Source organism: Lampris incognitus, chromosome 1, assembly GCF_029633865.1.
Source record: "Lampris incognitus isolate fLamInc1 chromosome 1, fLamInc1.hap2, whole genome shotgun sequence".
Taxonomy (NCBI): Eukaryota; Metazoa; Chordata; class Actinopteri; order Lampriformes; family Lampridae; genus Lampris; species Lampris incognitus.
The window spans coordinates 125,750,348-125,773,940 of NC_079211.1; the positions used below are offsets into that span (position 1 = coordinate 125,750,348).

Here is a 23,593-nt window from a genome sequence, read left to right on the forward strand (position 1 = left end):
GACTCGTCCTGTTGCTTCCAGACTATTTCTAGTATTCTGCACTAATACCACAGGAGGCTAGGTACTTTCCACCTTACAGTGGCAGCTGGCCTAAATGAATAGTGGAAATAGTGGATAAGCCTTTCTCTGGTTGTTCCTTTCAAGTGAGAAATATCAGCGCTCCATTGGCAGTTGGCTTTTCAGTCCATCCTCATAACATCTTCCAGTTTCTACCTTCGGTTTCGTCAACTTTCACCTTCTGTCTCAGTCTATTCATGGCAGGTCAAAGGCACATGAGTTTGCTGTGAGCAGGGTGCAGGGCTGCGGGAGGCCAGTTGTTTTGGTTTGCCAATGGGTAGGTGCACTATGTGCTGGGCGATTCTATCCAAGGTTGGAGAAGGACTGTGAGGAGGGGTTATCCGGGCCGAGGCATCCTTGTTGTATAGCTGGTGTAAAGTATGTTGCTCCACCTTGTACGCATGACTCGGTGCTTGTTCCGGGAGGTCCTGGGTTTGGTGTGTGCATGCCTGGCTCAGTGCCAAGCGCAGAATCTCTGTTTTCTCCTTGAAGAAACGCAGCTCTGTGCCTCGCCGCCGGGCCAAAGCCAGCTCCCTCTGTGCCACTTGTAGCTCCTCCCCAAGACATCCTGGTGACATTTGCTCGTGTCCCAGCCAGTCCAGAGCCATGCTGCTGCGCATGTACTCATCAAGTCCTCGATGAGAGTAGTAGGCAATCACGCTCTGTCAATAAAAAGGAGAAAATGGTCTTCATAAAAACAAACGGACACAAATAGTTTACGATGCAACAATTTTTTTTTGATTTTGAGATACTTTATTGATCCCTGAGGGGAAATTACGCACTGCATTTAACCCATCCTAGCTGTGTAGCTAGGAGCAGTGGGCAGCCGCTGTGCAGCACCCAGGGACCAACTCCAGTTTGTCTTGCCATGACTCGGTCAGGGGGACAGACAGGAGTATTAACCCTAACATGCATGTCTTTTTTTTATGTGGCAATGTGGCAAAACTGAACTAAAAGTGTGGTGTCAGGTGAAATCTTTACCTGTCGAGAGTACTGTCTCTCCCTCAGAGCCTTTAGCGTGCCGTTCCAATGTAGCAGCTGAAACACTGTCATCATCTCCTAAAAGGGGGGAAACGGGGGTGGCGGCATGGGGAGTTAGACACTGTTCATCCTGTGCATCGCCATGAGTAATGATTTTGGATCATGAATCTAAACATCTCACAACCGTGTACCTAACCCTGACATATGTAATGCATTACCTGAATCTTTATTTAACTCCTAACCAAACTGTGGGTGATTAGTTTGAAAACATATTGTAAATCTTCATGTGCCAGGTAGGTTTAACGCTGATTTGGCAGCCACAGGCCCGGCTGAACAGCTGCCATATATTTTGGCTGCCACATATTACAGATGAGGACCCTACATTGAGTCAAACAGAGCACCCATTGATTAACCGAGACTGACCCAATGAGACACAGATGGAAAACGTGACACATTTGTTGTCTGGGGTTGAAGTTTTTGTTGTAACGGCCGGCCTATTTTCCTGTCAATTTCTCTGTTGTGGCAATTTCAACCTGAGCATGGCCCCGCAGTGCCAGTGTGTAGGTCTGCTCCCCTCACTTGTTTACCCATCACTTATCACCCGCTACCTGGATGTGCAAATACATTACTTTTAATATCAGTGACTATGTTCTTCAAGACCAGTGTGCACTGATTAACATATCCTGTTTTTCGAAGTGTGTGTGCATGTGAATGTGTGACCTGTATATCAGAACATGTGCAAGTGTGTGTGACTCTGTAAGTGTGTGTGCGTGTGTGCACATGCTTCCATTGTGTGTTTTTTGGACCCTCTCCATCTTTACATGCCCTGCTTTAGAAAGAATGATAATAAAGCTATTTCCTCTGCTAATAACCCCCTGTCTGCAGATGTATGCTTATTTACATAGAGGTAGAATTATGAGGTGTTTCATAGCACCTTCGTCTGCCAGAGGTCTGATTTCAAGTTAAACACCAGGACATTCTGAGAGCGATGGGATGAAAAATGGAATAGGGAGCTTAAAGATAATGATACCACTGGGGAGTGGATTTACCACACACTGGGGATAGATAGATTCTAGCTATGCTTAGTTTAATGGTTAATCATACATGATTTTATCCAATTTATATACTGTGACTAATTTATCTCCGCTGTGCAATAGCTTTACTTGAAGTCCAACACATATGCACCATTCACTCTAGCTTGATGTAGAGCAATAACTCACAGGGTCTGAATCCCTTGAAGTATGTGGAACTTCAGGGTTACCACATGATCCCACATGATGTGAGAACACAGCTAAAGGCAAATAAAATTTACAATATATCTCCTGTAATAATATTTTACCTGGAACTCAAGCATGGTCTTTCCAATAGAGGAACCGAGCAGCAGATTGTAGGTTCCTATACTGGTGCGTGGGTCACACGCGTCCTCTATACACACCTGCACAGAGATGACAAAGCAAAACAATCTACGCCTGGATTTATGATTCACTTTAATATTGGGAGACTTTTGCTCCCTAGCTCTTTTCTTTTTACAAATGCCTTTCAGCAAGAGTTACCAAGATTTAAACTGTGTTTGCAGAGACCAACACTCACAGCGCTTTCCGTGGCTGCCTGCTGCAGGCTCTGGGCGATAAACTGAGGGCTGATGCGTCGAGATGGCAGCTCATTTACCAGAGAGTTCATCAGAGCAACACGAGCTGCATCTCTACGTGCCTCCGCCTGTGTCTCACATACCTAAGGACGGGGAGATATAGAGGAAGCGAATGAGATTGAGAAAAGAAAAAAGAAAGAGGGAAAAAGACTGGCGAATAGTTCACTTCAATATTGAGTTTTATGGTCCGTTTGTCTTTGGTCACAGGCTAACATTCAACTTAACACCTCTGTGGGCGTTTATAAGAGCTGATCATGGGGCCAGAAATCAAATAAGTAATCAGATTAGGACATCAGAGCCAGTCATAGATAACCAATCATATGCCTGCTCTGAGCTGGGTGCTGTTGTCTGGGTCACAATGAGGCCATTGTGAACCATCATGGGATTTAAGGCAAGTAAGGTCAGTGTAAAGTTTTTCTTCTTGCACTCGGACATAGGAGACACATTATTCCCTAAATTTCATTACTTCTCTTGCCTTCTCATCTTAGATATTGTACAATATTGAATTTCACTATGTTCCAAGTATTTCATGAGAGCACACCACCAAGGCAAACTCCTTATATGTGCAAATTTACTCGGCTAATGAAAGGCTCTGAATTTGAACCTTGTGATAAGCTCCAAGCCTATAGGCAGTTCATACATGTATGGTTTTGACCAAGTGCAAGAATCAAGACAGCAGATTGTGTTTGTGCCAACATGGGTTGTCTGGCAGTGACCATAGACACACCTTGTAGTTTCCAAAGCAGCTGCCTCCTGGTAGGGTCACATAGCAGATATAGGGAGGACCAGGGGAAGGGGCAGACTCATACAGCAGCAAGCTTTCTGATTGGGCGTCTGGATCTCTCGTAGAGCCATCTGACTCCAAGGAAGATCCACTTTGCTGGCTTACCTGTTTTTTCTTCCAGAAGTGATGAAGCATGGCCACTACATTCACTGTACAAACGAGAGGACAAGGGCACCAAAATAAAGAAGATCGATGAGAATGATGTTTGCTTAAAGAGTAACTAAACCCAAGACCATTTTAGAGAGTTTGCTGACATCTACAGGTTAAAACCCATGTAAAGGTTAAAAACATGCATGCTGATCTTGGTACTCTATTATGCAAGCATAGCAGCATAAACACAGCAGCAGATAATAAACTTAATAATGGATCCATTTGATTTAGGTGTGCCAGCAGAACTATCAGTGTTGACAGACAAACAGACAGAGCCAGCACTAACAAAAGTCAGTAGCCCTATCAATGCTGGTTCTACACCTACATCCAACAGACCCATTATTATTATTAGCTGCATCTGTGTTTATCCTGCTACGCTTATAGAGTACAAAGACCAATCTGGCATGTTTTAACATTTGTTTTCTTTAACCTGTACATGTTAATATGGTCTTGGGTTTAGTTACTCTTTATTTTTTAAGTCATAAGACAAAAACATTCATGGGTGCAAAGAAAAGGGAGTCGTTGTATTTAAGAGCTCCCCCAAAAAAAAAAAAAATCTACAAAAGGGCATTGATCTTGTGTGGTTAACCCTCCCTCTGTAGTATCGTAAAGAAGAGAAAGCGAGATGAAGTTGATTTCTTTAAAGAGAAACATAAAGAAGAGAAATTAAGTTTTGTTATTGCAGTCTCACACTGTGGGAAAATAGATCTGATGGACTACATCTGTGCATGAATAAGAAATATTATAATTCATATATATATGAAGGCGTGATGAGTCACTTTTCATTTGGAGTGAATATTGAAGCAGAATATGATACTGTGAGAACCACTACAACTCATCCTAAGGCTCCCATCACAAGAATTTCCCAAACCCTGAATGCTTTATACCCTTGAAAAAACATTTGAAAAGTTAATGTTGCGATTACATTTGCATAATACACTGCAAGCCATTTTAGCCTACAAATACTTTTAATTTGTTGCACAAGACAAGTGATATGAGAAGCATCATCCCAGCAATGAATTGTTAACCTTTGTTCATATAGGATGATTAGTTGATCTCCTTTCTGCAAAGCCGATAAGTTCAATGTAAAATGGCATAAAGACTGGACTATTTAACATCTGTCAATAATGCATTCCAGCTTTTTTCACTTTGTGTTTTGAATGTGTTGTTTCTCAGTTACTCACAGTCTTTGGGGCCAGTGTCCACCTCCGTGTTCGGTTGGTGTGACATCATAGAGCTGTCTTGAATCTTCCTCTCCCTGCTCATCCTTGCTCACTTCCAGAGCTGCACCAAACTCTCCCAAGTCCACTTTGCTCATACACGAGTTCAAAAGAGTATGAGTCCACAGGAGAGCAATCAAAAAAACCTGCGTATGACTCTAAATAACAGCAGCCTCCATTGTCAACACTGCTCAGGGCGGGAACACCATGAGGAACAAGCATGAAGTCCTTATGCCCCTTCGTTCTCCCTCCCTAACCCCCCCCCCCCTCTGGTAAGCATCTCCCCTGGGTTTCTCTTCTGAGGCGGACCACCTTTGTCACCCGCACTGCCAATTAGCTCAGAGGGCCCCTCACTCTTTCTACACATACGGGCATGCACACAGCCATGCATGCACGCACACACACACACACACACACACACACACACACACACACACACACACACACACACACACACCAGAGTCCACAGAGAAGTCTTGCATTGGAATGCCGTGCCCCTCCCCTTAGGCTGTGCAGCTGGCTAATCCGAGTCAGACAGTTGAAGACCAATGCATACAAAGTTGGAAGTACTGGACCACAGATCACATCATTTGACAATAACGCAACAAGTGTTAACCTGGGACAAGATTGAGTCCCTTTTATACATTATAGCCTCAACATCCAGCTCTCAGTCCTACATGCAACATTCCTTGTCTGAGCATGTGGTGATTGAAAGTAGCAAGATGGGGGGTGGGCTGGATGGATACTGACTTCACACACTCATCTGAGCCTGCTGAGCCCAGGGTCTGAGCGCCATTCACCCACTTCATATGAATGGCCATTGTTCAAGTCTGAATTCACTCATGCCATGAAAGCCTCTTACACATTAATGAACAAAATACTAAGCAGTACTTTCTCAGCTCCCAGTCCCCCCTTTTTGCATGATATATGCCTTATTACACACAGATAGACGCATGTCAGTGAAAACAAGTAAATAGTAAATAGGTATGTGCGTCAACACATTAACATCCGGGCAAAAGGAAGTAAAAACTGAACCTTTTAATGGTTTGTGCGTCTTGGAGCATGTCTGTTCCAACTTGTGTATACGCATCTCTGTCTATGTTGATTGATTGCCAAGAGGCGGATGTGGCAGTCCATTCAAATGCTTGTTTAACTGCTCAGAACCTAAAGAATTTAGCAGCGATGAAGGGTATAGCATGCACCTACACATTATGGTGAACCTTGAAAATACACCCAAACTTAGTCTTTATACTGTGAATACAGAATGACACTGGGAGATAACAAACATAGCAGTAAATTACATAGTATCTGATATGGTGTGTTACAATTGTTGTTTAACTTTTAAAAGGCTTTATTGTCAATCGTACAGCCTGATTAGTATCCATAACAGTTACGTACATAATTAATGCTCAGCATCACAGTTCATTGCTGATCAACCACAGAGAAATTCTCAATTAACTGCATGGGGCTCATCTGAGCAGAGCCATGTGCAGTAAAAGATCTCTTTTCCACATTGATTCTGATATTTCCTACTGTAGGCTATGTTCTGCCTCTCACCCTTTCATCAGTGTTGCGGAGAAACCAAAGTACGAAGTAAAAGAGACTCCAAGCAGGTAAAGCCTCTGTTGAAATGCATTCCTTTCCTGCACTTGTGCCCAGTCCCATGCAGTCCCATTTATCCCCAGAAGGAGGCACTCTCTAAACTGGAACTGATGTTATGCTGGGTCTCCCTCCTGGCTTTGGTCACCAGGTTGGCTTCACCCTTCTGCAGACGTCTCCTCTGAGCTGCTTTCTGCTGTTTGCTCAGCTGCGTTCGCACCTTCTGACGCACCACCTCCTGCAACATGCCAAGGAACAACAAAAAAAGTGATTTTACTTCAGCTCTTTGTATCCACGCCTGCATATTTCAAGCAAGTTGTAATGTTCTTTAAAAACTTAGCAAAGCCATATAAATGCCCTTTTGCCATCCCTGCTTTGTAAATTTCCTTTCCTAGCAGCAATATACTACTAACAGGATAATTTCAAGAAAAATAGGTATATGTCCATTAAAAAGGGGATGGGGGTGGGAGGGAAGGGCTGTTTTATTTTATTCTATCACTATTCAATGTCATTGTTATTGCTTCCTTTTCTTTTAATGTATCCTTTATAACAATGTAGAATACATCTGCTAAACCCCGATAATAAAAAGATTTTGGAATATAAAAAAGTGTCTTTAAGCATTCTGGCTCATATCCAGTCCTCACTCAAAAATATCACAATGGTGTGACCTGCGCTCTTGATGAAACAGGCCAATCCAATCCAGCCTGTGTGTGTGGGGAGGTCAGTGGGGTAGGTTTTCTTAGATGTAACAGGGGTTACAAGGGAAAAAAGGTTGGGAACAACTGTTCTAAGTGGTCCATCCATTATCCAAACCGCTTATTCTACTCAGGGTCGCGGGGATGCTGGAGCCTACCCCAGCAGTCATTGGGCGGCAGGTGGGGAAACACCCCTGGACAGGCTGCCAGCCCATCACAGAGCCAACACACAAAGTCACACCTAGGGACAATTTGGTATGGCTGATTCACCTGACCAACATGTCTTTGGACTGTGGGAGGAAACCGGAGAACCCGGAGGAAACCCACGCAGACATGGGGAGAACATGCAAACTCCACACAGAGGACGACTCGGGACGACCCTCAAGGTTGGATTACCCCAGGGCTTGAACCCAGGACCTTCTTGCTGTGAGGTGACCGCGCTACTGTGCCACCATGCCGCCCTTATTCACCATAGTACTTCATAATACTGTTTGTGCCAGGGTGTCACCTGGGGCCTCATGTACAAACGTTGTGTGCACACAAAACCTCTGTGTATTCAATTTCCCATGCACACAAAGGATCTATAAAAAGTAAACTTGACATGACATTGGGCATACCACAACACAAACTTTGACCCGTGTGTATACACATTTTGAAGACAGTGGGAAATAGTGACTTCTATGGCGAAGCTATGAAATAATACATAATGGTCTTTTCACTCAGTGCATTTCCCTCTGTCAAAGTACAACCTGTCTGTAAAAGAGTTACGTGTCAGACAAAACTTACAATAGACAGCTTATGGTGTTCCTTCAATGAAACGCACAAAGATTTTGCCTTTGCAACTAATGCAATACTTTATTTTTGACTACTACTACTACTACCACTACTACTATTTTTGGCTGCTCCTGTTAGGGGTTGTCACAGCGGATCATCCGTTTCCATTTCTTCCTGTCCTCTGCATCTTCCTCTGTCACACCAGCCACCTGCATGTCCTCTCTCACCACATCCATAAACCTCCTCTTTGGCCTTCCTCTTTTCCTCTTCTCTGGCAGCTCCATATTCAGCATCCTTCTCACAATATACCCAGCATCTCTCCTCCGCACGTCCAAGCCATCTCAATCTTGCCTCTCTTGCTTTGTCTCCAAACCATCCAACCTGAGCGGTCCCTCTAATATAATAGTTCCTAATCCTGTCCTTCTTCGTCATGCCAAATGAAAATCTTAGCATCTTCAACTCTTGCCACCTCCAGCTCAGCTTTGTCTTTTCGTCAGTGCCACTGTCTCCAAACCATACAACATAGCTGGTCTCACAACCATTTTGTAAACCTTCCCTTTAACTCTTGCTGGTACCCTTGTCACAAATAACTCCTGAAACTCTTCTCCTCCCACTCCACCCTGCCTGCACTCTCTTCTTCACCTCTCTTCTGCACTCCCTGTTACTTTCGACAGTTGACTCCAAGTATTTAAACTCATATGCCTTCGTCACCTCTACTCCTTGCATCCTGACCATTCCACTGTCCTCCCGCTCATTCACGCATAGGTATTCCGTCTTGCTCCAACTGACTTTCATTCCTCTTCTCTCCAGTGCATACCTCCATCTCTCCAGGCTCTCCTCAACCTGCACCCTATTCTCGCTACAGATCACAATGTCATCTGCGAACATCATCGTCCATGGAGACTCCTGCCTGATCTCGTCCATCAATCTGTCCATCACCATTGCAAACAAGAAAGGGCTCAGAGCCGAGCCTTGATGTAATCCCCCCTCCACCTTGAACTCATCTGTCATTCCAACTGCACAACTCACCATTGTCACACTTCCCTCATACATATAACAATACTTTATTTTTGAAGTGTGTCTCATTACAACAGATACACAAAGTTTTGCCAAACTTTTGCATAACATCACACCATGTGCACTTTATGTTAACAAATTATCATTCATCCGTATGTTAACAAATTTATCAGCTGTCAGATGACATGGTAACCCTTTAGTATTGGTTCCTTGCCCATGCTACAATGACTCACATTGTCATAGAAAAAAAGGTTTACTGCTCTCTCTTGAAAGGAAGAAGGATAACTCAATTCTGGCCCCTTGCCTTGCAGTAAAAACTGCCAAAGTTCACACACGTTTTGATGTGATCTCATCTCATCTCATCTTCAGCCGCTTTTCCGGGGTCAGGTCGCAGTGGCAGCAAGCTAAGTAGGGCACTCCAGGCATCCCTCTCCCCAGCAACGCCCTCCAGCTCCTCCTGCGGGATCCCAATGCATTCCCAGGCCAGATTGGACATGTAGTCCCTCCAGCGAGTTCTGGGTCTACCCCGGGGTCTCCTCCTAGTTGGCCGTGCCCGGTAAACCTCCAAAGGAAGGCACCCAGGAGGCATCCTAATCAGATGCATGCACCATGCGTGCGAAGGGGCAGCGGCTCTACTCCAAGCTCCCTCCGGATGTCTGAGCTCACCTATGGTCATGAGCTTTGGGTAGTGACTGAAAGGGTGAGATCGCGGATACAAGCGGCTGAAATGAGTTTCCTCCATGGGGTGTCTGGGCTCAGCCTTAGCGATAGGGTGAGGAGCTTGGACATCCGGAGGGAGCTTGAAGTAGAGCTGCTGCTCCTTCTCATCGAAAGGAGCCAGTTTTGATGTGATGTCAAATATAAATGAAACGCAATAATCAAGAGGATATTAAATGCAGATGTTTATTTTTAATAAGTTTTTTTTAATGTACAGCTGACATCCGTGAGTACTTGGCCTGGTTGTCCCACAGTAGTCTTCTGGCAATGGAGTGTCCTCTTACCCTCTCCGCTTAGACCATCGTCTCCACCACTATCCATAGTTTTCACGTGACGTCGCATTCATACTGGAACGCCCACCTGGCAGGCAAAACACTTCCCAAACGGCAGCAATATTGACCCATCCAGAACGAAAATACATATAACTGTCTGTACTTTTGTAATCTTTCATCCTGGTGGCAGTGTAAAGAGAGGGATTCTCCACAAGATATATGTAAACATCGCCAAATTGGAGCTCTGGCAGGGACTTCGCTGTTTTTAGAGACTGATATACTGCGGTGGGTGCTGTATATGGATCGCAAGTGCCCAAAACTTGTAGTTTGTTAATATATCTTTTTTTTTATTCTTTCGTAAGGTGATCCAAATAGTCGTTGCTTGGAACAGCTGGAAAACTGACAGGTCTGTGCTGCTGCTCTACGGAGTTTCCACTGTTGGCCGCCATGCTGGAACTTTGTTTTGCCCGCCACTGTCACGTGACTGAAAACTATGGATATGCTCCCGTAACAGTGTCAGTCTGTAAAATAATAAATCAACTTATATACACAACTACTTCATAAATTCTTTAGAGACATTTTGAAAATTGAGGTGATGTTTGTAAATGTTGATAAATGAGAAAAATCATAAAATGACTCACCATCAGCACTGATAATGGTTTGTCCCACAGTCTACGAGTTTCTTTCAGTATTGTAGCAGTTCTGGCATCAAAGGCAGTGAGCTCCAGCTTCTCCTCTTACCAACAGCAGCAGCTACTTTTCGACTTTAATGTTTGACCGGTTTTTTAACCCATTAGCAGTGGCTGCATTTACTGTGACTTTTTTACACTCGACACTTTCTCTTTTTGTTGAATATTCCAACTGAAAAACAACCAAATAACGTTCTCCCCAGCCTCGAGCTCATCAACCAGTGTCTCTAGTTCAGTCTGTGAAATTGTAGTTTTTAGGTTTCTGTTCAGATGTTATTGAGTTTACTGAGAAATGTGGGCTATCATTCTGCATTTGACTTTTAAAAAGGGTGTTTCAAGATCCATTCATAGCTATTTTTGGGTGGTAACAGGGTGGGACGAAAGCCTTGTGCATGTGTGCATAGTTTCAAGTTGGTTTGGGATTTATAGAGAAATGGCGCCAGATTTGATGTATACTAGGTTTTGTAAATCCAATTATTTTGGAATTTGCATGTATTTCTTGGTTTTTTTTTGCACACACAACTTTTAGAGTAGAATCTATACAAAGATTTACACAGGACGGCCCTAGTCCAGGACAGAGCTGGTTATGGTAATACCAGTTAAAACATAATGTAGGTGTAAGATTGCATGTCCTCCTGTGTATGAGATGGACTCACAGGCGGTATGGTGGAGCAGCTCCCCACACTGCCCATAGTAGCCTCACTGTCTGTCCTCTTCCTGTGTTCCATCACATGTGGAAGGCTGTCTGAGTCTCTGCAGGGCAAAGTACACAAGAAATGAATCAGTAAAATGTTATATTTTTCAACAAGGCACAGCCAATTAATGTAGGTTTCTTCTCCAACTGTCATTTGCAATAATGCTTAATTCGACAGAAATTAAGTATATAAGGAAGTGACTATCATTGAGTTTTGAGGGATTCTGGCATCCCCAAATGATCCTCTAAACTATGGCTGGTTCCAGCTACAGTAGCTGCTGGCCAAGCGCACAAACTTAGCAGTCACTGACCAAAATGATCTAGCATTTTATTGGTAGCAACAAGGGGACAGTTATCCACCTTACTCAAAACGCATAAGCCAACAAAACCCTCTTTACCTGAAGGGTTTGAACTCTCTGTTGGAAGCAGACAGGTCTACCAATTCTGGACACACGTCCACCTCTTCCTTCAAGTCTCTCTCCCCCTCTTCATCTCTTCCAGCGATGGGTGCAGTTTCAGTGCCTTTCTGGTCTTCTTCCCCTATTTCATTCACTTCCTCTTCATCCTGTGTGTCTGTCTTTGGGTCGCTGACTTTTAGGCCCTCAAGCTCCAGCATTGCATAATTGTATTCATCCACGTCCACACTCTCCATTTCCCCTTTCTCTCCTCTTGCCTCTTCATCCTCTCTTTCATCATCGCCCTGCTCTTCTTCACTGTCCTCTCCCTCAGGTCCATCTGGGTGTAGCAAAGCTGCGTCTCTCTCCAGGTCTTTGGTAAAACCACTGGCTGAGATTTCTACATCTAGAGAGACAGACCGCCTATAGGAATATGCAGTCACAACAAAAGATAATTTTCCCAGTCATTCCACTATTCTTGTTAATTTCTTATCCACTCGAAAATAATGGTGAGACAAAAGACCATTTTAAATAAATAAAAAGTCACCTAATGTCTTTGAAGGTTGGGTAGAGCTCACTCTCGTAATTGAATCGTTTTGCAAAGAAATCTCTGATGCATTTGACATCTCGGTCAAAATACCTAAAAAACAGATTACAGAAGTCAGTAACTATGGAGCCCCCTAGGTGTCAAGGGAGGAAAATGACCCTACGATTAGTAATGTATTTTCTTGAATTAGTTATTTGTGCCCTCAAATAACTTCATCTGTTCCCTTAATTTAAACTTTGATGTTCTCATAGAATGCCTTCCATTTCCCTCCACAGCTACAGTGGGAACTGACCGAGTAGTATTGTGTACAGAACAGATTAGATGCATTTAATGCTTGCTTGCAAAATTTTTTATAATGTTAAAGGATAGGGAGGTGATAAGATTTATGGCTAGTTTTCTTGTTTTGAGCAGTATTTAGAACCACATTCGAGGGAACAGATTACTAATTAAAGTGAACAAATTACCAAAATGTTCTCTCTTGACCAGAATCATGTTTATTGACCATGTAGGTTTTAACATACATGGAATCTGACTCCAGTTTCATGGCTCTCAGTGATCTTGACATAGAATAACAACACAACAATACACAAGGATTGACTTACACAGGAGAAATATGAGGTAATAAAGTGCAATGGTGCAGATAATATATAAACGGGGGCTCTGCAAATAACAGGTATACTTTGCTAAATCTGGTAAATGTTTTCCGTAATTAATTTCTTCATTAAACTGATAACACTGTAGGTATGGGAGACAGACTGACCATTCAGCATTGGGGTGAGAGGTCGAAACCATTTGAGGGAAGTCAATCATGGTCACATGATCTTGGTCATCCAACATCAGGTTGAACTCATTAAAGTCTCCGTGAATCAGGCCGTGATTGGCCAATTTGACAATAAGCTCCATGACCTCATTGTAAAGAGCAGGTGGGTCCTGCAGTTCACGCACCTGACATCTGAGAGAGAGAATTCATTTTTTTTTTATTTTAAAACTCTCTATTTTACATGAAACAAACTAACATTGACACATCTATTTTAAAATATCAACAGAGTAACTCCTTTCCATTAACGCATCCAAAAAAACAGTTCATCTTCCATCATGCAACCCTGAATCAATTCAAAGCCCGACAGACAGACAGACAGACAGACAGACAGACAGACAGACAGACAGACAGACAGACAGACAGACAGACAGACAGACGGACGGACAACACCCACAGATTATGCCAGAGACAATAAACACATAACATCTTTAAAGAAGGACTAAGGGAGAGGGCACTAGAGTGCAGAGAATGTTAAGAATCAACAGGGAACAAAGGTTTTGCTACATACAGCGGATAACCATTGATGAGTTCCATCACCACAGCATGTCTGTTGTAGTCTACAGGCTTTGGCACAGGAAAACCTCGGTCATACAATGCCTGGAAGTAGTAGGAAGACAACAAAAGAGATTAATAGATAATACCTCAACCCAAAATTTATGGACTATGGAGGACATCAGCTTAGTTTGGATAATTCTACTGCCTCATTGTGGGATGAGACAGGGATGTCAATGATGCCCCTGATATGCTGCGTTACCTTCATATAGGCAAACTCTTTCATGGCAGAGAGACGAGAGAGGTAGAGCCACGAGATGTTCTTCCGGTGTTTGTGGTAGTCTCTCTTGTTCTTGAGGTTCCTGAAAGAGGTTCGTCCCAATCTGTGAAGCTTTAGCGCATACTGCTCCCCTTCTGGACTCGCCACGATGTATATATCTGTAGGTGGCAGACAAAATCATATTTGAGTATGAATATATGTGTATTTTGTCATATTCTGACTATGAACATGTAGGCTGTAAAACTGTTTAAGAACAGTAGTCACGTGTTGAAAGAATTACACACACACAAAAATACGTGATTCACTCACAAGGAGTTTTCACAGGGCGAACACAAGGCAGGATGAATACTGTAGCTAGATATCATAGCTTCCGAATTATGATTTGGAAACCATGATGGTTTTAATCACAGTTATAGTGAAATTGTTTAACTTTAAAATCCTTACTAAAGACCCATTGCCCTGATTGCTGGGCTGGTGAACTCCTGCTGGGGTGTTCAGGAGGCTCATTCAGTCAAGAGCAAGTCCTGTGGGCTCTGGCTGAGGCTTGATCGTAGTATTCCTGGTTTAAAACTAGCCACGGGACCTTTGCTGCATGTCTTCTACTCTCCTCACCCTGTGTTTCCTGTCTCCCTCTACTGTCCGAACAAATAAGGCTGATAGGCTGATAAAAAAAAGAAGAAAAAAAAGAAAAAAGGCCAAAGTAGTGGCACCCTGGTCAGGATTTGCTACTGCTGTTGCAGTACTACTACTGTGCACAGTGGATCAACACAAACAAGTGGAATGGTAATCTTTTTGAAAATTGTTTGTTCTTTATAAACTACATTAACAAAAGATGAAATTTTAAATTACCAGACAAATGAACATTGGCATCCACCAGGCATCTTCTAAAAGGAAGCTACGAAAAATGCATTACTGCCTGTCTGATGCTAATATTTTCCGCCAATGTACTTACTAGTACACTAGTGATTATAATAGGTGATAGCGAAGGCTGTGTAATTTAGCTGGTCTTTTGCATCTCTGACAGCCCAATTATAATGTTACAACAATTAAAGCTTCATATTTTATCATAAAACAGTCACATGAAGCTTTAAGGCTATGACTGTCCAAATGAGGTTCAATACATCAATACCCAATAGGGCCTTCTTTATTATCATTTACAGTTTTTATGGGAGCAACATACAATAGGCACGAGGTAGACCCACATGCCCATAATCACATCAAAGAATGCCCTTAAAGGTGTGATGACTTTTCTAAAGAAACTATCGGTGAATGAGTACTGATTGACGTTTTCTTCAAATGAGTAAGCCAGGCATAACTAGAAGAGTGCACTCAGTAGAGTGCAGATCCTCGCCAGGCATATCTCCCATTCTCCAGTGCTCGGACTTGGCGACAAACCACCCCTTTATTCGCCTACTGGAAGAGGGGAAAAATATGGAGGCACTAGCAGCCTATCCCCCCTTCTCCGGTGCTCGGACTTAGGCAATAAAACAGCTGAGGAGTTAGCACTCAGTGTGGTATAAAACAGGTTTTTCAAAGGTTTTGAATCACCTCAACTTCGAGAGGTCCTTGATCATACAGTCATAACTGTGCACAATTAGGCTGACAGGCCCAGTATGCAGGATTAGCAGCAGATAGATAGATGCAGAGGACAGGAAGAAATGGAAACGAATGATCTGCTGTAGCGACCCCTAATGGGAGCAGCCGAAAGTATTAGTAGTAAATACATGCACACACAGACAGAAAAACCATTGTTTTTCCTGCCATTTTAAGACTTTTGTGCAATGCCCAAGTCAATTGAATGGGAAATATGGAAAAAAAGTTTTTAATATGCAGCGCTCAAGTTAAAAAAATCTACCTGATAAAAATGTTTTGCCTGTCAATCTGTGGCTGCACAGCCTCCCACACAGGCCCTTGCCCAAATACAACCAATATGAACTTGCACGTTCCAAAAAGAAAAGGTTTGCTATGCGACCATTTTGGTCTAACCCTAACCCTGTATTTATTTCCAAAATATGATAGAGCTGGGGAAACAGTTTACGGTTGAGCATCTATGGTTGACTCAGATTGGGCAGTGACAATAATATGCAACAATTCCTTTTTTGACTGCAACTGAGAGGAAGTTGTTCCTTTATAACTTTCACATTTTTTGGATTATCAAAATTCTTTTAGCAACTTTTGATCATGTTGCAGCACAATCTGAGTCAACCGTTGATGTGAGTCACACATGAGCACCATTGACGTAGACTGGGCAGCGACAGTGGGCAGCGACAGTGGGCAGCGACAGTGGGCAGCGACAGTGGGCAGCGACAGTGGGCAGCGACAGTGGGCAGCGACAGTGGGCAGCGACAGTGGGCAGCGTTGGTCGAGCAAGCTAGAGTGAATGAAGAGAGGGAGCAGCGATAGCAAGAACAAATGTTTTTCGAAGGTTCTGAATCACAGCAACCACGAGACGTTCTTCATCATACAGTCATAATTGTGCAATTTCTTTTTAAGCAGATAGGTCCAGTCGTTTGCAAGATTAACTGTGGACAGACACATAGTTTGCGAGATTAACCACAGACAGAAACACATACAAACCCACACACTCTCACACATGACCAAATGCAAAAAACTATATGGGAAAAAAATTTACAAAAACACAATATTACCAGAAACAGAATGCCATCTAGCTGCATATTACTTCAAGTAATAATGCATTTGTGAAAGATGCTTGAGAGCAACAAGAATGTGTATAATGACCTCAAGTGCACACGTCTGTGTGTAACTTTTTCTTTTTTACCTGACTCTTTCCCCACACCCATCTGGTTGCCAACAGCGATCAGTACTTCTCTGGAGCACAAGGTCTTCAGGGCAAGGTAATCATATCCACCATAGTTCAGTCTGTAGCCCTGCACCGCTGGGGGGGGGGGGGGAGAAGTTGCATTATAATCTAAAAGCCATAAGTCTCATCTCCAAATTTTCAGTGAGTTTCAGCATGTGCATTCTTACTCTTTGTGCGTTCGTAGGCAATAAGTTTGTGTTTTACAAGCTCTCTGAGGATCTTGTTGCAGCCACCATGTTTAAGGTTAGCGATGGAAGCCAGGAGACTCACTGGGACAATCTCGTGGTTCTTCATCCCCATCTCAGCCTGTATAAAGGGGGAACATCTTTAACATACAGGTGGGTAGTGACACTTTTTTTTATTTTTGAGATTCATGCTTGCCTTCGGCGATAGATTTCATGTCTTGCACCTGGGACTTTGAAAAGTTAGTTTCTTGAAATATTAGTGAGAGATTGAGAGCAATCAAGGCTGAGAAATTAAGTCTAGAGCTAAGAAATTAAGTGCTCTCATTAGCGTTAGATGCTCTGGATGGCTCAAACGAAGAGACAATAATGTAAAGTCTACACAAGCTGGCGAAACACACAAATTCCACATCTACAAAAACAGCCACGTTTGTCGGAAAGGTCCGTTTCCCCCCAGCACTTTTCAACCATTGCCTGTTTGATATGAAAATACTTGTTAGCAAAATCCTGTTAGCAAAATCACCCAAATATGACAGCTTAGAAGCTACAGGGGTAAACGCCGGTTCAGCGGCTGATCGACTGCTTGGTGACAAAACCTGTTTGATATGAAAATACTTGTTAGCAAAATCCTGTTAGCAAAACTCCCCAAACGATGACAACTTAGACGCTACAACCGTAAACGCTGATTCAGCAGCTGACCAAGTGTTTGGGGACAAAACACAGTGGCTCGGTAGGTACACTGTAATTATTAGGGCCAATTCGGAGATGACAAACCAACCTAGCCTGAACTAACACCCGCTAACATGCTATTGGCAGTGTCTACTCCTGTCCGTCACTTACCGCTGTGAGAACACGGAAGTCATCTCGAGAAAGATACCTCAAGATTACAACATTTAATTTTCCCATTTCGAGCTAATGCAACAACACAACTTGTAAATTGTTTTATAATAACAGTACAAGTTAGAGGAATGTCCACATTTCTCAAAACACACGTGCAAGGCGGAAGTGGTGAACCGGAAGCAACGTGCTCAGTCGTCAATTTGCGTTTGACGTCATGGTAATAGAAAAGTTGAATAGAACAGCCATGCCGTATATCTTAAAAGGCTTAAAAATTTTATTGGTCGCTCATTTTGTGTTACTATGCCTGAAACTGCTCTGCATCTATTTTGGTATTGTACACATACTAAAAAGTTTTGGTCTGACGTCGTTTATTTTATTCAAATACACATTATTGCCGATCTCTCCTTTACCTTTGAAACGTACTTCCTGACTTCTTTGATTTTAAGGAGAAAGCTGACCAATATTCTTTTTATTGTAAATCTTATATTTTTACTTGCCAAATTTCATATCCATAAATGTAAATTCAAAAATTCTAAACTTTCATTGTATTCAAAAACGAACGAACATTATTTGGCTGCTATTAGGTCATCTACCAATGCGAATGGAATGTAAACTATACATCTATACTCACCTGTGGTCTCATAATGTTGAGTTGGTATTTGTGGCATCTTCATAATAAGCATTCCCTCCCCTTGGCAAGTGTTTTAATTGTATCTGTTTATTTATGTATCTGTGTATAAATTTATTTTGTCATGTTTTGTAATTGCAAAAAACAAAACAAAAACAACCCCCCCCCAGCAACAACAACAGCTAAAACGAAGACATTTATTTTGTATAAAAAGAGTCCTTCTAACATTCAGCAAAGTAAACGATAGGTAAAGTGAGAATTTATCAGATGAATTAACCGTAGCTGGTCAATGAAAATATGATTTTGTAGTTTGGCAAAATCACGCCGTTTTCTAACAGCATTGTCTAGAAGACAGGTGGAGCTACTTTGCCATCTACTACCACTTTATGTTTTGTATTTGTCAACACACTACCTGGGTCTGTCTGAAACAGGAGATAATAGGCTGAAAATGAATAAACATTGGAGAGGGAGAAATTGTTTTAACCGAACAAATACTGTAACAAGTAAAATGGGCTTATTAACACAATTAGATATTATCTTAATGCAATGCTTTTAAACCGCTGAATGTAAAAACGATTCTCGTAGTCTTGTGGTTAAAAAAACCCCATGTCGCATAAGCTTCAGGTAATGTATTTTTACACATAGACAAATTGAATGAAAAATATGCAAAATATATAAAACAATATGTATGTTTGGATGTCAGACTCTAGACCACAAGAGAAAGATTAAGGGAGGAGATGAAAATTATGTATAAAAACAGAAAAACAACCTAATCGCTTTATAGACAACAGATAACCTTATATTTAGGCTTATTTCAATTTCAGGAAGACTCCGAGTGTCTTCTCCTAACTAGATATCAGCATTCAAATATAATCTTTGCATGTTAACACAATATCTGTTAGTGTGTATTTAATAGTTTCATAGATAAATGGGGCGGCACAGTGACGCAGTGGTTAGCACGGTCGTCTCACAGCAAGAAGGTTCTGGGTTTGAGCCCCGGGGTAGTCCAACCTTGGGGGTCGTCCCGTGTCGTCCTCTGTGTGGAGTTTGCATGTTCTCCCCGTGTCTGTATGGGTTTCCTCCGGGGACTCCGGTTTCCTCCCACAGTCCAAAGACATGTAGGTCAGGTGAATTGGCATTACTAAATTGTCCCAAGGTATGAATGTGGGTGTGTGTGTGTATGTTGGCGCTGTGTGATGGCCTGGCGGCCTGTCCAGGGTGTCTTCCAGCCTGCCGCCCAATGACTGCTGGGATAGGCTCCAGCATCCCCGCGACCCTGAGAGCAGGATAAGTGGTTCGGATAATGGATAGATGGATGGATATATAAACAGTGCAAAATAATTGTGGAACTAGGAGATAATAGTCGTGTGTGTGTGTGTGTGTGTGTGTGTGTGTGTGTGTGTGTGTGTGTGTGTGTGTGTGTGTGTGTGTGTGTGTGTGTGTGTGTGTGTGTGTGTGTGTAACACATTTGTCTCTCTGTTAGAGAGAGGAGGAGGAGAGAGAAAGTGAAAGAAAGGGGGCAGAGTATTAAACTGGGAGATTTACTGGTGGGATACTGATGCCATAGCAGCTGGATTCTGTGCATTCCAAGGGCAGGTAGGTTCTAAACAGAATGAGAGTGTGTGTTTACCCCAGGCTGCCCTGTGACAGACATGGATCTGTTCTAACCCCCCCCCCCCTCCACACACACACACACACACACACACACTGAGCTCTCTTCTTCCAGGCTGTGTTGACTCAGTGGAATTCCTCCACTGGTTTATTTAACATTCTGTGGTTCAGCAAGTGACTGTGTCCAGGAGAAGCCAGGAGTGCAGTGTATGCATGTGTGTGTGCGCGCGCGTGTGTGCGTGCGTGTGCATGTGCATGTGTGTGTGCATGTGTGTCTGGAGCACATGTTTGCATGCATGTATATATGCATTAGTGTGTATTATTGAACTTGAGGTGTTTTTAAGAGCTTTGGAATGATTGGAGCCCTCACTTTAAATATTACAGTGCATTCGAATTTACTTCATGAGCTTATAACTAAGTTTTATTGTATGAGATAAGGCAAGTCAAGTCAATTTTATTTGTATAGCCCAATATCACAAATTACAGATTTGCCTCAAGGGGCTTTACAGCAACACAACATCCTGTCCTTAGACCCTCGCATCGAGTAACGATATACTTGTTTCCAAGCACCTATACATAGTGTTTAAACAAGAAAATGAGTTCTGTGCTGCTTGCCCTGGATGTAGTTTTCTGTTGCTGGGCAGAATTGCCAAGAGTAGCCCACATTTATTTGCAGTGGCCATGTACTCTCTGCTCTGCATCAAGCATGTTTCCCTATGTACGACCTCTCAGCATTGCTTTCTGCCATAGTCTTTCACTGACGTGTGCTGTGTGCAAAGAACCTGTGTAATGACTATGCCGACATCTCCATCAGGTGTCCCATGGATTGTAAACAGTTCATTTTCATGCATGACCAACTTCATATGTTGTACCGCACTCGAGCTCTGGCGAAGCGACAAGGTTGTGGTCTGTACCAAGGTTTTAAAGGCTTGCCTATAAACAGGATTAAAACAAAAATTTCCAACCTAGTACCCCTCTCCAACTGTCTCCAAGAGTGCAATTCACTCTTGAAGTCTGTTTGAATAAAATATAGGAGTAATAACTACACAACTGTTCGCTGTTCTTTGTGACGTTTCTCTCTTGTAGTACTTTATTTATAAGGTAGATGGCACTGTGACATAGGTTGACGTGGCCGTCGTCTTTGTCTGGCAGAGGATTGTCTGAGGTGAATCTGTTTATAATTGAATTAAGCTAAATTTCCTGTTTGTGGCCCACCTCAGATGGGTCTGACGGCAGACTGAGGACACCTCCAATTCCTCCCCATATTCTCCAACCCCCCCCCCCGCCTCCTCCAAATAACCCCACCGCCAACCCTAGCCCCAATCCCCAATCCCAACCTTAACCACTCACCTTAACTGAATGCCCAGAGCGTCATCAGTTGCTTGACAATTAAACAACCAAAGTGGGAGAAGGTGGAGGTGGAGGTGTCCCCAGTCCAAGGCCAGGACTCTGTTGACTTACCTGGCATTTTTTAAGCGCCCTTGGGATATATTGAAGCTGTAGAATTTACAACAGTTTCAGGTCCATGACAGCAGGGTGCAGAGGAGACAGACAGATGATCCCGTAGTTGCTGCTGTGAGGCGGGTGCAGCATTAACCGAACACCTTGTGTTGTTTCAAAGCTGTGATGCAAAGGTTACTAACAGGACAGAAATTAGGCAGGGAGGTGTCTTGGAACTAGTTTAACTTATCTCCAGAGGATTCATTTTATGATGCATTTTGAAAATATCAAAAATATTAAATGTCAAATTTCAGTTTGACTGGGGAAGTTTTTCAATCTAGGCCAACTCCTGAGGTTGAATTTTCATTTCCTGTCATAATGTGTTGAATTCATGTTGTACCATGTTTTCATTTATTTTTAAAGCTTACATTTTGCAGGGAATAATGAAAACTACTGTGATCAATGAACTCTGAGTTCCACAATATGACATTGTTTTCTAGTTGCTCCTGAGCTATCTTTTTAAAATGGAAGACCACCTGTTTCGCGGCGTTAGCAAATGAGTGAGATTATTAAATGAGTGTTCCCATTTTCTTCCAATGCTAATGTACTTGCCAACCACTGCTGCAGGGTGTGTGACTTAAGTGTTCAAAAGGCCTTTTTTAGCTCCCACAGCAACCATCATTTTCGTTTTTCATCATCTTTTTCCTTTTTTGTGTTTTTTACAATTTTCTCTCGCTCTCTCCGTCCTGATCTGGACAAGAGTCATTGAAAACATGATAACACTCGTGCTGGATTGGCTGCTGCCAACATTGCAACTCATTTGATTTTGATTGGATTATCATATCATACTGTGATTCAATTTCCAGTGTTCAGGAGGAACCTTCTTAACATGATGTTGCTACAATGACTTGGCTCACTCTACCTTCATATGGTGTTTGACTAGCCTTTACGGAGATGACTTCGTACTGTCTAGAAATACGCACGGTTTATAGATGCAGAGTGATTAATAGCTAGGTTTGACTGTTCATGATATTGGCTGATATTTTGTTTTTCTGGTAAGGCTTTGTGGCATACTTGTCTGGCTTTCAGCTGTACATGAACAGCCCCAAGGCAGAAGACAGACAGGCAGATTTAGTCCCCTGTGGCCCTGAGCCTGTCCAATTACATGCATGCAAAGGCCGGAGAGTGACCAATTGTGTGTTAGATGAGCTAGCTCAGGAGTATAAGGGGAGAGTGTCGGCCTGCCTGTGTGTGGAATTATCTGGAATGTGGCGGAACGGTCTTTCCTTCATGTGCCTGCATACACACACACACACACACACACACACACACACACACACACACACACACACACACACACACACACACACACACACACACACACACACACACACACAATCTCAGACAGAGAGATAGTGTCCAGATGTGTGAGGGAACATTTTGACATGCTTCACCACAGGGCAGCTCTCTTTTCAGTCTCCCCACCCTCCCATCCTTTCTCTACCTAAGCTCTTTTTTCCCTTTGGTTTTTTTTCCCCTGGCTTCACCCCATTCTGGGATATTTGGAATTTAATACATCTGAATAAAAAGTGGTCTAAACCCTAACCACAGTGCTCTACATCAAATTTAACCTATTTCCAAATTTGTGTGTTCGCTTTTGTGTGAGCACATGCATACCTATTTGTTTGCCTGTTTGTGTGTGTGTGTGTGTGTGTGTGTGTGTGTGTGTGTGTGTGTTTGCACATGAGTGTGCACATCTGCGTGTGTGTGTGTGTGTGTGCATGTGTGTGTGTGTGTGTGTGTGTGTGTGTGTGTGTGTGTGTGTGGACTTTGAACTTTTGTGCGTTCTTTTGTCTGTTGGCCTTTATATGCACAGTTTAAAATGGGATGGTCATGTCCACTATTTGTGCAGAGCTAAATATTCTCAACAGACTTGAAGGGAATCAGGATCCTTTGATTATAAATTAATGAGCGCCATATTAGCATGAGATAAAAGTGAGAGTGGTACAGGTCAAAGTGATGAAAGGACTTCTGCAGTAGTGACTACTGCTTTTGAAGTGAGGTGTTGCTGCAACTGATGTACACATATCAAAGCCATCGACCCCTCAGGCACATGTCTATAACTAGCATTTAAAGAGAAAATTGCTCTTGCAGTTCAGATAAGTTGTCTTTTGGCATACAAGAGCTTGCTGAGTTGAGTTAATTTTTTTGTTCCCAAGCCAGACGCTCTTTAGAATTCA

General features: G+C 42.7%; 2 protein-coding genes across 2 annotated transcripts; both read right to left on the minus strand.

The window, feature by feature from the left end:
* Positions 1-248: 248 nt before the first annotated feature.
* LOC130112207 (protein limb expression 1 homolog) lies at positions 249-4,886 on the minus strand. The gene is made up of 6 exons (XM_056279476.1): positions 4,805-4,886; positions 3,414-3,619; positions 2,619-2,769; positions 2,378-2,463; positions 1,039-1,116; positions 249-719 (listed from the first exon to the last, which is right to left on the minus strand). The coding sequence occupies exons 1-6, from the start codon at positions 4,884-4,886 to the stop codon at positions 249-251; spliced, it is 1,074 nt and encodes a 357-aa protein (XP_056135451.1).
* Positions 4,887-5,497: 611 nt separating this feature from the next.
* Positions 5,498-17,833, minus strand: riok2 (RIO kinase 2 (yeast)). The gene is made up of 10 exons (XM_056288684.1): positions 17,675-17,833; positions 16,820-16,958; positions 16,611-16,727; positions 13,814-13,989; positions 13,568-13,656; positions 13,000-13,191; positions 12,240-12,332; positions 11,696-12,115; positions 11,260-11,356; positions 5,498-6,677 (listed from the first exon to the last, which is right to left on the minus strand). The coding sequence occupies exons 1-10, from the start codon at positions 17,738-17,740 to the stop codon at positions 6,516-6,518; spliced, it is 1,551 nt and encodes a 516-aa protein (XP_056144659.1). The 5' UTR covers positions 17,741-17,833; the 3' UTR covers positions 5,498-6,515.
* Positions 17,834-23,593: the final 5,760 nt, after the last annotated feature.